At 43.0% G+C, this 17158-nt stretch overlaps 1 protein-coding gene across 1 annotated transcript; it reads left to right on the top strand.

The window, feature by feature from the left end:
• Positions 1-801: 801 nt before the first annotated feature.
• On the top strand, positions 802-4557 carry LOC135208011 (5'-nucleotidase domain-containing protein 1-like). The gene has a single exon (XM_064240105.1). It carries the CDS (start codon positions 1319-1321, stop codon positions 2795-2797), a length of 1479 nt encoding a protein of 492 aa, XP_064096175.1. The 5' UTR covers positions 802-1318; the 3' UTR covers positions 2798-4557.
• The last annotated feature ends 12601 nt before the right edge of the window (positions 4558-17158 follow it).

Genomic DNA, 17158 nt, shown 5'->3' with positions numbered 1-17158 from the left:
ACTACATCTTTGCAACAGTCACCCTCCATGCAGCTGACAGCGACCATCGCAATGACACCCAGGTGGGCTCCTCATTATGACGCTAAGTAAGCCGAGATGGACGAATGCAGCCGATACGTGGATGGAGGAGAACCTCCTATAAGCGTCTTCAGGGTAGGAGGGAGGGGAGCCCGAAGAGGACGGTCAACCCATGGCGCTGCAGCCCATGCGGGCGCCGTGGATTGCTGCTGGTGGCGAGCGAGGGTCAATGGTGGATCTCGGGGCGTCACCAAGGAAGGGATTGGCAGGGAGGGCAGAGGTTTCCCGGTACAGGCAGACCCTCGCTCTCTGGGGCTTGGTCGATTGGCAAAGTATATGTCTGATGCAGGTGGAGAAACTGGCCAATGCTACCTTCGACGCCTCGCCCCGGCAGAGGGTTGGAGGCGGGACGAAGGTCTAGCCAAAATAAAGGAAATCAGGCCAAAGAAGTAATGCTATACACGACTTACGTTGTCATTCGTGGTCAAGAAATGAGTCATTTCCTTCTTTTTTAATTGTTTTGAACAGGATTTTATTCCAAGACGAAGAGAGAAGCTTGATTAGTAATCTATTATTCTATTTGTCTTTGTCAGAGATTCGTTGAAGAGGGGATTAAGAAAGTGGACACAGGAAACGTAACAGCCTGTAAGGCGGTGGTTGCTGTTATGGGTATGTTTGGGCGGGGCCACTGGGGCAGAGAGACCAGAGATAAGTGTTAGGTAAGGGAGGGGGTGTGGTGGGTGTGTTCTGAGAGTAGTTGGCAACGGGCCTTTTGGACACCGGGCAAAGCAGGAGGGAACCGAGATAAGTTTGTTAGTTGCAAAAGTGAAGGCATAAGAGTCACAACACCACCAGGAGCAGTACTGTGTCTGATCTGATGTGAGAAGCTCGTTTACCCAAAGGAGGAGGAGATATCACATCATGAACGCGTCCCGCGTTGCAGCATTGCTCTGTCTACATTTGATCTCAAAGCGCCTTGACTCAAAGTGTTAACCAAAAGCACAACAGAATTGACAGCGTCATTTGTGTTAGCAGTGGTTCTATGTAGCTGGAAAGAAAGACGACATTATAATGCTTTGCGGAAGCAGAGAGAAGGGCTTACGCTAGACTTTTAGTTACTGTACCGTTCAGAATTCTGTTGGTGTTTATTCCCGCTCTGATTAGAAGAAGTATTGAGACAGTATAAACAGGTTGTGGAAAACAGTGTATAAAGTGTAAAGAAAAGCAGAGTTTGTTTTTGTTCAAGAGGGAATATTGCACAGATTTTCCTCTGCAGTTGTTACAAAGAAAGTGGTGCTGAATGCCCGAAAGGAAAATCATTTTCGAGTACACTGAGACTGAACCGAACGTCATCACCGCAACCATGGTTCTTCAAAACGTAGATGATGATGACTTTTCCTTCAGGGAGAAAATCATGAAGAAGAAATATTACTGCAAAAACAACAAGAGGAAGAAGCAACAGCCATTCCCTAACATGGATGTCTTCAAATTTTCAGACTACGATTGCATTGGTTTTGACTTAGACAACACAATTTGCCGCTATAAAATTGGGGAAATAATGAGGCTCGAGTACAACCTTATCGCCGATTATTTAGTAAATCGCTATGGATACGAGCAGGAGCTTCTTCTTCCTATTGATGATGACATGGATTTCCTGCAGAAGGGCCTCATCATGGACATTAAGCGGGGGAACTTTCTGAAATGCTCCGACGAGGGTCAGATCCTCAGAGCAACACATGGGACCCGTCCTATGACTCAGCAAGAAATCGTAGACACGTATGGGTCTGAAAGGACGTGGGAACCCGTTCTTGATTTCATGAGAACGCTCGCTGACCCTCCTGTGAACGGTCCGAGTCCGCCTTTGCTTCGTTCATTCAAGGATTACTTCGATTTGCCTGCTGCAGTTGCTTGCGCCAGAGCTATTGATGCCCAGGACAGCTCGGAAGAAGGTCCCCTCGAGGAATATGACATTTGGCCTGATGTTCACGTTGCAATGTGCAACATGTACCGCCGGGAACATTTCCGGAATGACCTCGGTGGGTTCTTCCCTGAAATCAAAGCAAACCCTGATAAATATATCTACGAGGCGAGCGACAAGATGAAAAAGTGGCTACGGGCGATCAATGACCATACTTTCACATTCCTCATCTCTGGATCGAGCATTGATTATGCCTCTATGATTGCTCATTATGTTCTTGGACCTGATTGGAGAGATTATTTCGACATGATTATTTGCACGGCGAAAAAACCAGGATTCTTCTCGGGCAATCGTCCTTTCCGCCAGGTTGAAGGGGCGGATGATGCCGAAGAAGTTCCTGCTCATAAGCTGTACATTGACGAAACCTATTCTGGAGGCAACTGGTCAGATCTCCTGAGTTTAGTCAAACGCGAAAGCGGCGTTGAAAATCCTCACTGCCTGTACGTTGGCGACCACATTGCACAAGATGTTGTTGCTCCCTCCCTACGAGGCATTGACACCGTGGCGATAGTAGAGGAACTAGCGGCAGAGGGCATGACTGGTGATTCAATGAGCCATGATGCAGGTTCAGACCTTATGAGTATGTACTGGGGTTCATTCTTCACAACAGATGGAGACCACAGTGTGTTTGGCCTCGACCGTATTAATACTCTCTATGGTTCCGTACCACTGAAACATTCTAGGCTCGCAATCCCTAGCATTGAAGCGGTGGCGCGATATCCCATCAAACACCAGTATGAAGCCTTTAGTCCCGATACTTCTGGTTTCTTCCCTGGTGACCCTGTCATTCTCCACTTCTAATGCGCAGATCATTGTCGGGTCAGCTGTCGTAAGGATAGTGAGGGAGACAGACAGTCGACAATCGCATTTTGCTCCTGAGAAGTTGACCGTCATCTTGGGCAGCGCTGCCAACCTTTGGTACTTCTTGGAGTTCATTATCAGCAAGGGAGGCTGGACCTCTTGGGTAATCATTTTTGAGGAACCGCAGCCGTTGGCAGTGCTCCAAGTCATTGGTACATAAGTGAGACATAGATATCATCTAATTTGTCACAAAGAGAAGACATGCATCAGAGGTTAAAGGAGCGGAACAGTGTCATCATAAAAAGTGATAGTCTCGAGATAGAAATAAACTTTAAAAACTTGTTATCCGAAGGACAGATACCTAGACTGAGAGGAAATCATTGAAAGATATGAACAGTAAAACCGAAAAATAAAAAATATGTTGAATTTCGCAAAATGAAACGGGGCCAAAAAGAACAAACGCAGCAAGAAAAAAAAACATAATTTTAATGCGTTGTCGAGTTCAGAATATTTTCAATGTTCTTTTTGTAATGTTGATTTGTTGATTTTTGCTTTCTATATATAAAAACAATGTAAATATTTTTTTTTCCGACATGAAACGGATGTATTGAATGTTCTGTACATATGAATATCCTAATGACAGATGCTTGTGCTTATAGATTCATAGGTTTTCTGTTGTAACTTCTAATTAGATGCTTGGTTATGTTTTAACCGTATTTGATTATAGTATATATTATACTGTACGAGCTTTAGAGGCTAGATTTAGGTAACAGTTAATATCAGACGTAGTGATGCCGTTTTTTTTTTCCCCCTTTTAAAATGCTGAGTGAATATTGTTGTTTCTGTTAGATAAGATCTCCCTGCAACTTTTGACCTAACATTTAAAAGCGGAAGCTTTCATGTGTTCACTAGGAAGAGAGGACTTTAGAGTTCTTGTTACTTGTTTCAGCTGTACATATTGTTGAAAAGAACTCGGTACGGGAGTTCTCCTCTTCTCCGTACATCCTCCTTGTTGATATTACTCGTTAATTTTATAAACTCCAGTTCTCTGCAACAAATCACTAGTGGTTAATCAGATAGTCAAAGCGACATTATGTATTACCAGCTCAACTTAAAAACTGTCATACGCAGTTTAGAACTTGGGAGTTCCTTTATTTTTGATTACCTTTGTTTCTAGATATAAACTTGATTTCCCAAGGCGGGAGAAAGAGTGCAGTTCTTTCTTGCCGGCCGATACACATATCCTGCCTTTTATTTCAGTCTTATTTGAGCTCTCTCTCTTTAACTCGTCTTGCTTGGACTCAGAATATCCCCACCGAGATTATCAGGTCCACCCGAGCGACGCTGCTTGTTTTAGTCTTAAACATTATCCAGTTATTGGGAAGAACAAATCTTACTGAGAAGAACAAGGGAGACGTACATCTGTAAATCTTATTTTCAAGTCTTTTGGCAGCGCTGCCTGATGCACCTTGGCACAAAGCCATCTGTTTACTTCTTGAGGTCCTGTGATCTGAGCCAAGCTCCTTTGAGTTCTATTAGTTCCTGTTGTCTAGTTGACATATATATTTTTTATCATCTGTGATGAATATCCACATGTATAAAGATGCCAAGCTTTTTTTTTTTTTTTTTTTTTTTTTGCTGTTGCTTGGTGCACTACACTTGCTTTAAAACTCTTCATTCAGTTTCTTTTGGAATTATATAAATAGCTTTGTATTATTCCTTATACATGTGTAATCACTATATATATAATCTATAATATATATATATATATATATATATATATTATATATATATATATATATACTTACTGTCACTCATGCATCTGTCTGTGATTTCTTGGACTTTGTAAGTCTAAGTGTAAAGTCTGATATGTTACCAAAATGTTTTTATTTTTCTACAAGTAAACATGAATAGTTATGCATTGGATTTTCTTTATCCCACGTCCCAGAGCACTACAATGAATGAACGCAAAGTATTAGTAAAAATTATAGCCAGTATAATAATGAAATAGATTATACTTACAAGAAAATGAATGCATATATGAAATAATGAAAAGCAAAAATTAGAGTATCAGAAATTTTGAGCCAGCTCTTATTCCTCTTTCGCCTCTGCTCACAAGAGCGATGAAAACAAAACAAAACAGAAAGAAAAAAGAAGAGAGCCCATTAACAGAATTTATCTACCTGATTTTCATCTGAGTTGAATTTATTTACCTTTTTGAATGCTGCACTTGCCATCACGACTGCTGCAACTTCTAATAACAATAATGAAAATTATGATAATAACGAAACAAATTGACAGATGAAAAACTCACAGCCACAGCCACTATAGCCTTAGTCGGGAAGATAGCCAGGAGCGTTATTTGTGGTAGTGGTGGGGGGTAGGGGGGTGTTGCTTGGGTTCGGCATTTGGCCCCCTTAAGACACTGGTGGCTCTCCCTAAGACTTGCTTTGCGTCCCCCACCCCCAACCCCCTTAGCCTATGAAATAATAATTATGTTAAAATTCACTCCAAGGTATATTTCAAATGGCTTCAAAACAAGCACAAATTTGCCCTTCCCCCAGCTCGCGATCCCACCCATACCATAAGTTCTAATCTGTGGCCCCCCCACCCCCCCCCCCCCCCCCACCCCCACCGCCTCCCAAAGGAATAATCTGAAATGACGCCACTGGGGATGGCCAAAGAGATATAAATAAGCAAATAATCTTTACGTGGTGCTCTCTATACCCCACTTAAACATTTTTATCCTGCAATGTAGGGGTTCTGCATTGTCATGGGTGGAACTTTGGAGCTTTCGTTTCCACACCATACTTTTAGCTCCTTTCAAGATTTCAGGGTAATATGGTCTTCGAAGTTGTCGAAGTCATTCGAAGTAAAAGTTCGGAGATGAATCTGACGGACATCACTGATATTATGAGCAAAGAATATCCAGCTTGACAATGAATGAGGAGTTAAATTTATAAAAAGGAAACTGGATTTTATGTACTGACCTTATTCGATGTAGGGAAATTTGTATAAGAAGAGACATATAATTATAGACCTACATATGAAATTAAATCAAATCTAAATAAAAGAAGACAAAACCAAGATAAAGGAGTAAAGAAACACAAATCAGTTCTTATTGTCAATCATTTACCATTTAAGCGATATTTCGGTCAATTATTCGCAATAACTGCTTAAAGCTGGTTCTGATTTTTGTCATACTAGGGGAGAGTTCAAAATGCATCTCACTTTCCCCCGACACTGATAATATTCGACCCTTCATAACGAAGGTCTGTCGTTTCCTCCGGAGTCACGCTCCTCCTCATTATTTTCTTTGGGCCGGTATTGGATGTGGACATTTGGCTGTCGCTGAGTGTGGCTAAGTTAACAACAGAGATTGCATTCTGTAGACTCTCTCATCTGTGATATGCCAGAGTGGAAGATGTCATGTGTCGGTTTCCCGTTGCATTTTAAATTCAATATTTGTCATAAGACTAATTGAATACAGGTAGGAGGGTTGATGAACAAACAGATCTCAGAGGGAAAGATGTAAAAGTTTCAGTGGAGTGAGTATTTTGAAAATCTGTTGGATTTAGAAGGCAGAAGAAAGGCAGAGACAAGTGGAAGGTTAGCCTACGTCTAAGAAAGTTTGAGGACATAATGGAAGGTGGTTTAGTCGCTTGGCTGACCGGAGGATGCAAGGTGTCTGCATGAGCTAAAAAGTTTGAAGGTAAAGACAAGAGATAAAACTATTAGAGCTATTTGGGCATAGAGTTATTTTGCATATACCAGAGAAAACGAATAGCAAGATTTTGATTGAGAACACAAAACAGATGGGAATTGAATGGTGATAGGGAATAGTGGGGATATGTGTATTATTTATGAGGCAGAGATTTTATGTACATGTATCAAGTATTTGCTATGAAACATTGAATGAAACGTTAGGAAGCAAAGGGAAAAAGCTGTGATGCATCAATGAACCCTTAAGGCTTATGATAGAGTCTACAGAGACGCAATGGAGAGTGTGCTGAGGGACGTTGGTTTAGAAAATATGTAGGGATCAATTAAAGGAAGGAAGCAAAACAAGAATTCACGTGAGTGTAGCTAACAGGAGTTATGTCTCTGTGGTTGTTTACATAAACTTCTGAGACAGGATATTAGGTGCAAAGTTGTGATACAAGAAAATTAGTCATGAATGGAGTATTGAAAGTTGATAGATAGTAAATATGAGAAACAGTAGCGAAATTAAGATACTGAACTGATGGGATTACAAGTGAGTGCTGTACATTTGAACACTGCGTCACTTGAAGGCAGACCAGGGTTTTTACTGAATGCGTGAATGAGGAAAAGTTCTGAAAGAATAATTTAAAGGAATAAATGTACCTATGTGCAAATTATAGGGGCATAACATGCAGAGTACGTATTTGATTTAGAAAGTAAGACATAACCAAAAGCCTGATAGCTGGAGTGTGGATTAAGATATTGTAATCAAACAGTTTTGTAAGAAGTTTCAGAACTAATGGGAAATCTGCACATGACATACATGTACCTAGACTGAGTTCATGGTAAATTCGAAAGACAAGTAAATGCTGTGAATGATTTAAAGCTTTCATTAAGGAAGCAAAGTCTGTGTTAGAATATGTGGGTTGGAAACTGATTGATCGAGACAAGGGTGTGTTTTACGTTTGTGGTTATTCAGTATTTCAATTTTTTGAGTGATACTTGGAACCAGGGAAAGGAGAGTGGATATAGGTACTAAATGGCTGGTGTGCGCAGACGAACAAGTACTAAAAAGAATAGTGGAGAAAAGCTGTATAAATTAGTTTGAACGTCTTTGCCTGAGGAGGGAGTAAACAATAAATGTGACTGAAAGTAAGGTTACGAGGGTGAAATAATATAAATCAGAGCGATGGAGGGATGAATGTTAATACTGTTAGTGGAAGAATGGAAGAGGTTCATTCACAAAAGTATCTGGATCTAAATCTAATTCTGGATGGTCAGAAGAGGGTAGAGGTGAGTCACAGAGCAGGTGAAATAAGAATGCAGCAAGTCGTTAGCAAAAGACTATAAAGGGACTTGCACTGTCTGTGGGAACAAAGGCCGGGATGTAATAAGGGATTGTTGAGCCAATGACCTGTTATGGAAGTAAAGTCTGGATTTTGATTAAGTACGAAAGAAAAAGTCTTATCATTATTGTTATTATTCAGATGAAAGCTACTCCTATGGAAGAGGCCCAGAGGGGTCAATGACTTGAAATTCAAGCTTCCGAAGAATATGGGGTTCATTAGGAAGCAATAAGAAAAGATAAAGGGAAATACATAAAGAAGAGAACCCACTAATCAAAAAAGAAAAAAAGAAGTTAATGAACAGATAAAAATGTATTAAAATGCAAGCAGTATAGCGTTAGGGTAGCAATGCATTGCATCTTCGCTTGAACTTCTGAAGTTCCAACTGCAAGACTTCCTCTAGGAGGCTGTTCCACAGTCCAACGGTGTGAGGAATAAACGGCCTCTGGAACTGAGAAGTTCGACAGCGAGGTACATATACAGCATATTGGCGCTGCCGTTCAGCGAATCTGGTTGCTCTCGGCAGGTAAAGGTTGATCAGGGATCAATTTTGAATGTGACATCCGTCGATGTTCAAAGTCATAACTGCTACTATCAGGAAATAGAAACCTATCATCACGAACCACTCTATCTAAGAGATAAATCTCTGGCAGAGGCACACATCCACGACGGAGAACTGTATTCTGGTCAAGGAAGAACAAACGACCCAAAACAGGTTGCATTGATTTTGGCACTGTTATAAATATATAAGGCCTTATGAACAATACCTGATTTTCGTGCAGTATTTACTGAAACTTTTATAAGACGTTTCTCAAACATCAGATGTGAGTCAAAAGTTACAGCTAGAATAGTTAAAGCTCCTGATTCATTTAGCAAAGTTCCATTCACCTGAAGAGAGAATGGGGTGGGAAATCTTTAAGAGATCCTCTGATCAATAGTGTTTTTGTTTTACTGGAGTTCAGACCCATACTCCACCAATTATATCATTCACTGATCTGGTCCAAGTCCCGATTGAGGCTGAGGGTAATTTCATCTCTCAAATGGAGTCTTTACCACACCCACAAGTGTTGCATTATTGTGGCATACTGAACAATCTTGTTTTCCATGCCAACAACCATATCACTTGTATACACTCAGTCTTTTCCCTAGGGCCAGTAATAAATCTGCTATTGTCTGTTAGTAGTGGTGGAATGGAAGACGACCTTGACCCAAAGATAGATGATGCCAATTTGGTCCAACACAGATCAGGCTGACTAATTCCTTCAAGTTTCCACTTCAAGGAATCATGGTAATTTCTGTCGCTTGTGTGGTAAGTTCTGTTAGTAGCAAGGCGAGATTAATCAAAAATGGTGTAATTTTCATTTCAACGATTTCGTCTCCATGAGTTGTATTTGGCTGCTGAATAAATTCCTTCTGAAGTATATGCGACATACGAATATGCGACAAAAGGAGAATAAACAGTTTGAGAGATGTAGAGATACGTATATGGAGGGGTAAAAAGTTTTGCATAAATAGAGGGATGGTTCAGAGTATTTTGAAAGATTCTGAACTTATGAAAAGTTAGAGATAGCATTGACTTGTCCTCCGCACACCTGGGGGAATAGTGCGTGGTAGCACCGGCAGGGTTCTTGTGGGTACCACGAGATCTAGAAGACCCAGACATACTTGGATGAAACCGAGAAGAGAAACTGGAGATGAGTGGAGATTTGTGGAAAATAAAGACATGACGGGCAGAATTTCGAAGATACATTTTGCTTCACAAGGTGATGGAGGTGTGTGTGTGTGTGTGTGTGTGTGTGTGTGTGTGTGTGTGTGTGTGTGGGTGGGTGGGTGGATGTCCCGCGTGTCACCTTCGAACGTGCATGCATTCACCAAAATTGCATGAGACATCATCGACCGGCAAGCCTCTCAGTCAAACCTGTATTCTTATAATTTACCAGATAGATGAAATACTAGTAGTACAGAGCTTAAATATTAATTCAAGGAATTAGCGCTGAATTTGTGCTATTGAACATCTACTAACATTAAGTTCCAGTACGTAGTGTCGTAACTCTGTCCCTGATTATCTACTTGAAAAAATGCAGTATGTTAGATTTGTAGATTATTTACCCGGTCTTGCGATTCTTGAGTAGTTAATGCTTGCATCTTGAATCGTTGGTAAACTACGTCAACGAGTGAGGGTGGATTTGGGTCAGGAAAATATCAACTGTTTAACCCTGTAGAAAAAATCTGTTTGTCTTGAAGTCATTAACAGCGGTTGCATGTGCCTGGTCCTTAGATAACCAGCTATGTCATTTTTACATTTCTTACACATGAGCCTATTGATAAGTTCCGGAAAACAATATCCAGATAACTCAGTAATCTATTGTGTACGGATGAAATCTAGCATTCAAGAATTAGTTTCAAGATTCACGTAAAGATTTACCTCAGATGAAATATATATAAGTGCTTAGAATTTATGAAAATTACCCGAAAATCAGACTTCGTTCAAAGCGTCACAAATAAGTACGTATCTTATAGTATGAGTCGCAGCAGTTATAAAATAGTAAAAAAAAAAATCAGTCAGTCTTTCTACTTTTGTGTCCTTTCTTCGATCTCCTTATCATCAAAAAGGATATGCAACACGCCTAGGCTACGCAAAAGGCAAAACGGTCAATAATTTGCTTGCAAAGTTCTGTAAATCCGAATCCCCATTAGTGAAAATGAACATATAGTAGAAATCAGCAATTAAATTTCTAATATATGGGAATAAAACAACAGAGTTGAATATATAATTATATAAAAAATAATATGCCAGAGTGATTAATTATAAATAATATATTTCATTGCATTTGTTTATTATATTTGTTAATTATTTACCATTCTAATCCCTTTGTCATTTTTTTCCATAAACGGACATTCTCTTCTGTGGCAGATTGTCTTGAAATTAAAGGTCTTTTAATCCGTCTCCATCTGAAAATTAGCACAACTGTATAACAATAATGATAAAATATAGAATGTTTCATTGAGCAAATATATTAAAATATTTACAGAGAACTCTCGAGGGCCTACATAATTCAGTTTTTCATCAATAATAATAATAATAATAATAATAATAATAATAATAATAATAATAATAATAATAATCTTTTAAAAGTGCTAAATGGCAAGGAAGACCGTACTTTCCCAAGGTGGCATTCAGAAAAGAGCCCATTTCATCTCGCCGGCGCCGAGTTGAGAACAAGGTCGTTCTCATCATGTAATGACGGACTGCGCAGCCTTTCCGGAGGGAGAAGTGTCCCTGAATCATATTCAGCCCTCAGACAGATGGATGACCTGGTGATGTGCCAAGGACTATGTTTGCAAGCCACTACTTTTACTGACTACTCAGCGCCTCACAGCTTATTTACCGTCTTGTTCCCGCAAAAAGTACAGTTCTGTATTCTTTTAGTTTCACTCACTCAGTTGGTTCTGTATTATTTGTAGTTTACATAGTTGTAATTCTTTGAATGCAAACATGCAAAGAATATTTCGTGGAGCCTGTTATATATGATTATTCTATTCAAATACTTGATTTATTGTTCGGCCGTCAACAGGAGACCATTCTTTTAATAACTATCTTTAGCTTCAGTGTCGACGATTGTTTACGGCTGAAGCATTAGCGTTCTTACTCAAAATTCATTTTTCATCCGTAACTAAGACTTGCGTGGGTGCAGCGACTCATACCGACTAACTAACTTAATTCTGAGCAAGTCGGATATTATGATGATCATTAAAAATACACCTGCCGTGGAGAAGAGAATCAATTAAAGAAGTTTTGGCTAAACTTCGTAAGTTTAAACATTTCTCCATTATCGGGAGTTCACCAGACCATAATCGGGAGTTCAGCTAACCATTATCGGGGATTCCACAGACCAATATAGGGGGTTCAGCAGACCATTATCGGGGTTCTGCATACCATCATCGGTGGTTCCACAGACCATTATCGGGGGTTCTTTATACCATTATTGGTGGTTCTGCATACCATTATCGGGGGTCCAACAGACCATTATCGGGGGTTTCGCAGATCATTATCGGGTATTCCATAGATCATTATCGGGGGTTCTGCAAACCATTATCGGGGGTTCCGCAGATCATTACCGGGGGTTCCGTAAACCATTATCAGGGGTTCTGCAGGCCATTATCGGGGGTTCCGCAGATCATTATTGGGGGTTCCGCAGATCAATTATTTTTGGGAGGGGGTTCCAGCAAGATCAATTGATTGGGGGTTCTGGCAGGATCATTATCGGGGGTTCCGCAGATCATTATTGGGGGTTCCGCAGGCCATTATCGGAGTTCTACAGACCATTATTGGGGGGGTTCGGCAGATTCCATATTGGGGGTTCGCAGATTCATTATTGGTTTTTTTTTTTTTTTGGGGGTTTTTTCGGGTCTTATGGGGTTTTTTACGCAGATTCATTAGGGGGTGGGGTCGGAGTTTTTTTTTTTTTGAAGACCATTTTTTTTTTTTTGGGGGTTAAATCAGTTAGCAGACATTATTGAGGGTGGGTTCCGCAAACCATTATCAGGGGTTCCGCAGATCATTATCAGGGGTTCCGTAAACCATTGTCAGGGGTTCCGCAGATCATTATCGGGGGTTACGCAGGCCATTATCAGGGGTTCCGCAGATCATTATCAGGGGTTCCGCAAACCATTATCAGGGGTTCCGCAGATCATTATCAGGGGTTCCGCAGATCATTAACAGGGGTTCCGCAGACCATTATCAGGGGTTCCGTAAACCATTATCAGGGGTTCCGCAGACCATTATCAGGGGTTCCATAAACCATTATCAGGGGTTCCGTAAACCATTATCAGGGGTTCCGCAGATCATTATCAGGGGTTCCGTAAACCATTATCAGGGGTTCCGTAAACCATCATCAGGGGTTCCGCAGATCATTATCAGGGGTTCCGCAGATCATTATCAGGGGTTCCGCAGACCATTATCAGGGGTTCCGTAAACCATTATCAGGGGTTCCGCAGATCATTATCAGGGGTTCCGTAAACCATTATCAGGGGTTCCGTAAACCATTATCAGGGGTTCCGCAGATCATTATCAGGGGTTCTGCAGATCATTATCAGGGGTTCCGCAGATCATTATCAGGGGTTCCGCAGATCATTATCAGGGGTTCCGTAAACCATTATCAGGGGTTCCGCAGATCATTATCAGGGGTTCCGTAAACCATTATCAGGGGTTCCGCAGATCATTATCAGGGGTTCCGTAAACCATTATCAGGGGTTCCGCAGATCATTATCAGGGGTTCCGTAAACCATTATCAGGGGTTCCGCAGATCATTATCGGGGGTTCCGTAAACCATTATCAGGGGTTCCGCAGATCATTATTGGGGGTTCCGCAGATCATTATCAAGGGTTCCGCAGATCATTATCAGGGGTTCCGCAGATCATTATCAGGGGTTCCGTAAACCATTATCAGGGGTTCCGCAGATCATTATCAGGGGTTCCGCAGATCATTATCAGGGGTTCCGCAGATCATTATCAGGGGTTCCGTAAGCCATTATCAGGGGTTCCGCAGATCATTATCAGGGGTTCCACAGACCATTATCAGGGGTTCCGTAAACCATTATCAGGGGTTCCGTAAACCATTATCAGGGGTTCCGCAGATCATTATCAGGGGTTCCGTAAACCATTATCAGGGGTTCCGTAAACCATTATCAGGGGTTCCGCAGATCATTATCAGGGGTTCCGTAAACCATTATCAGGGGTTCCGCAGATCATTATCAGGGGTTCCGCAGATCATTATCAAGGGTTCCGTAAACCATTATCAGTAGTTCCACAGATCATTATCAAGGGTTCCGTAAACCATTATCAGGGGTTCCGCAGATCATTATCAGGGGTTCCGCAGATCATTATCAGGGGTTCCGCAGATCATTATCAGGGGTTCCGTAAACCATTATCAGGGGTTCCGCAGATCATTATCGGGGGTTCCGTAAACCATTATCAGGGGTTCCGCAGATCATTATCAGGGGTTCCGCAGATCATTATCAGGGGTTCCGTAAAACATTATCAGGGGTTCCGCAGATCATTATCAGGGGTTCCGTAAACCATTATCAGGGGTTCTGCAGATCATTATCAGGGGTTCCGCAGACCATTATCAGGGGTTCCGCAGATCATTATCGAGGGTTCCGCAGATCATTATCAGGGGTTCCGCAGATCATTATCAGGGGTTCCGTAAACCATTATCAGGGGTTCCGCAGACCATTATCAGGGGTTCCGTAAACCATTATCAGGGGTTCCGCAGATCATTATCAGGGGTTCCGCAGATCATTATCAGGGGTTCCGCAGATCATTATCAGGGGTTCCGCAGATCATTATCAGGGGTTCCGCAGATCATTATCGGGGGTTCCGCAGATCATTATCGGGGGTTCCGTAAACCATTATCAGGGGTTCCGTAAACCATTATCAGGGGTTCCGCAGATCATTATCAGGGGTTCCGCAGATCATTATCAGGGGTTCCGTAAACCATTATCAGGGGTTCCGCAGATCATTATCAGGGGTTCCGTAAACCATTATCAGGTGTTCCGCAGACCATTATCAGGGGTTCCGTAAACCATTATCAGGGGTTCCGCAGATCATTATCAGGGGTTCCGTAAACCATTATCAGGGGTTCTGCAGATCATTATCAGGGGTTCCGTAAACCATTATCGGGGGCTCCGCAGATCATTATCAGGGGTTCCGTAAACCATTATCAGGGGTTCCGCAGATCATTATCAGGGGTTCCGTAAACCATTATCAGGGGTTCCGCAGATCATTATCAGGGGTTCCGTAAACCATCAGGGGTTCCACAGGTCATTATCAGGGGTTCCGTAAAACCATATTCAGGGGTTCCGCAAAGGGGCTCATTATCAGGGGTCCGCTCAAAACCCATTATCAGGGGTTCCGCAGATCATTATCAGGGGTTTCCAGTAAAACCATTATCAAGGGGTTGCGCCAGCAGATTTCATTATCAGGTGGGGTTCCCGCAAACCATAATCGGGGTTCCGCGAAATCATTAGTCAGGGGTCCGGGGCATATCATATTACCAGGGGTTACGCAGATCATTATCAGGGGTTAACGCCAGCAGAAATCCAATTAATCAGGGGTTTCCCGCAGATCATTATTTCGGGAGGGGTTCCCGTAAACCATTATCCGTGGGGTTCCGCAGATTATTACAGGGGTTCCGACAGATAATTATAGGGCGTTCCGTTAACCCATTATCGGGGGCTTCGCCAGAATATTATTCAGGGGGTTCCGTAAAACATTATCAGGGGGTTTCCGCAGATCATTTATCAGGGGTTCGTAAAACCATTAATCAGGGGGTTCCGCAGATCATTCAGGGGTTCCGGGGTTAAACCATTATCAGGGGGTCGCAGGTCCATTATTCAGGGGTTCCGGGGGTTAACCATTATTCAGGGGTTCGCAGATCATATTCAGGGGTTCCGGGTTAAACCATTATTTCGGGGTTCCGCAGTATTATCAGGGGTTCCGTTAAAACATTTATCAGGGGTTTCCGCAGATCATTATTCAGGGGTTCTTTGAAAACCATATCAGGGTCGCGATCCATTAATCAGGGGTTCCGCAGAATCAGTATAAGGGGTAACGCATATCCATATCCAGGGGTCCGGCAGATCATTATTCAGGGGTTCCGCAACGACTCATTATCAGGGGTTTTCCGCAGATCATTATGGGGGTTCCGTTAAACCATATCCAGGGGGTTCCGCCACAATCATTATTCAGGGGTTCCACAGATCCATTATCGGATGGGTTCCGCAGATCATTATCGGGGGTTCCGCACGGGGGCCATTATTCCAGGGGTCAGCATATCATTATCGGGGGTTCCGCAACCAAGATCACGGTCCGTTAAAACCATTCCGGGGTTCGCAGATATTATGGGGGTTCCGCAGATCATTATTCAGGGGTTCCGCAGATCATTATTGGGGGTTCCGCACGCCATGGGGTATTTCAGGGGTTCCACAGACCATTATCAGGGGGTTACGCCAGACATTATAAGGGGTTCCGTACAACCTTATTCATGGGGAGTTCCGACCAGGGGATATTATTTCCAGGGGTTCCGAGACGTCATTATTGGGGGTTCCCACAGATCATTATCGGGGGTTTAAGCCCAGATCATTTTGGGGTTAGCCGGGGGTAAGCAGATCCATTCATCGGGGTTTCACGCAGGGGGATTCATTATCGGGGGTTCCGCAGCAGACCATTATCGGGAGGGTTACCGCAGATCATTTATCGGAGGGGGTCTTCCGCCAGATCATTATTAGGGGTTGGTTCGCAGATTTCCCAATCGGGGTTTCCGCAGATCCATTATCGGGCGGGGGTTCCAGCAGATCATTATCGCGGGGTTTTCCGCAGATCCCCCCCCATTAAAAAAAAAATTTTCAGGGGTTCGCCAGGGAACATTATTTTCCGGGGTTCCGGAGACCATTATAGGGGGTCCGCAGATCATTCCGGGGGTTTTCCGCAGATCATTATTGGGGGTTCCCCCCCCCCCCCCCCCCCCCACCCCCCCCCAGACCATTATCGGGGGTTCTGCAGACCATTATCGGGGGTTCCTGCAGATTCAATTATCGGGTGGGGTTCGCAGACCATTATTGGGGGTTCCACATACATATCGGGGTTCGCAGATATTATCGGGGGTTACCCGCCAGATCAAATTATTGAGGGTTCGCAGGATCATTATCGGGGGTTCCGCAGATCATTATTGGGGGTTCCACAGACCATTATCGGGGGTTCCTGCAGATCATTATCGGGGGTTCAGCAGGGGGATCATTTCGGGGGTCCGCAGATCATTATCGGGGGTTTCCGCAGAACTCATTATGGGGGTTCCGCAGATCCATTATGGGGGTTTCACCAGCCATATCGGGGGTTCCGTAGATTCATTCTTCGGGGGTTTCCGCAGATCCATTATTCGGGTTTCCAACAGATCCATTATCGGGGGTTCGCAGGGATCATCTATTGCCGGGGTTCCACAGGACCATTATCGGGGGTTCCGCAGACCATTATCGGGGGATTCCGCAGAACATTATCGGGTTCCGCCGAGTCATACGGGGGTTTCCACAGACCATTATCGGGGAGTTCCGCAGATCTTATCGGGGGTTTACCGCAGATCATTTATTGAGGGGTTTCCACAGATCCATTATTCAGGGGTTCGCAGGGGGATTCATTATTGGGGTTCCAACAGGACCAGTTATCGGCGGGGGAGGTTCCGCAGATCATTATCGGGGGTTTTACCGCCAGATCATTATTGAGGGGTTTTCCGCCAAATCATTATCGGGGGTTACGCCAG

The sequence above is a fragment of the Macrobrachium nipponense genome, chromosome 34 (genome assembly GCF_015104395.2).
Source record: "Macrobrachium nipponense isolate FS-2020 chromosome 34, ASM1510439v2, whole genome shotgun sequence".
Lineage (NCBI taxonomy): Eukaryota > Metazoa > Arthropoda > Malacostraca > Decapoda > Palaemonidae > Macrobrachium > Macrobrachium nipponense.
The sequence above is the reverse complement of the archived record's forward strand: the minus strand, read 5'-3'. Positions and strand labels throughout refer to the sequence as shown.

Coding starts and splice junctions, on each gene's coding strand:
- LOC135208011 (XM_064240105.1), top strand. CDS start 1,319: ATGCCCGAAAGGAAAATCATTTTCGAGTACACTGAGACTGAACCGAAC.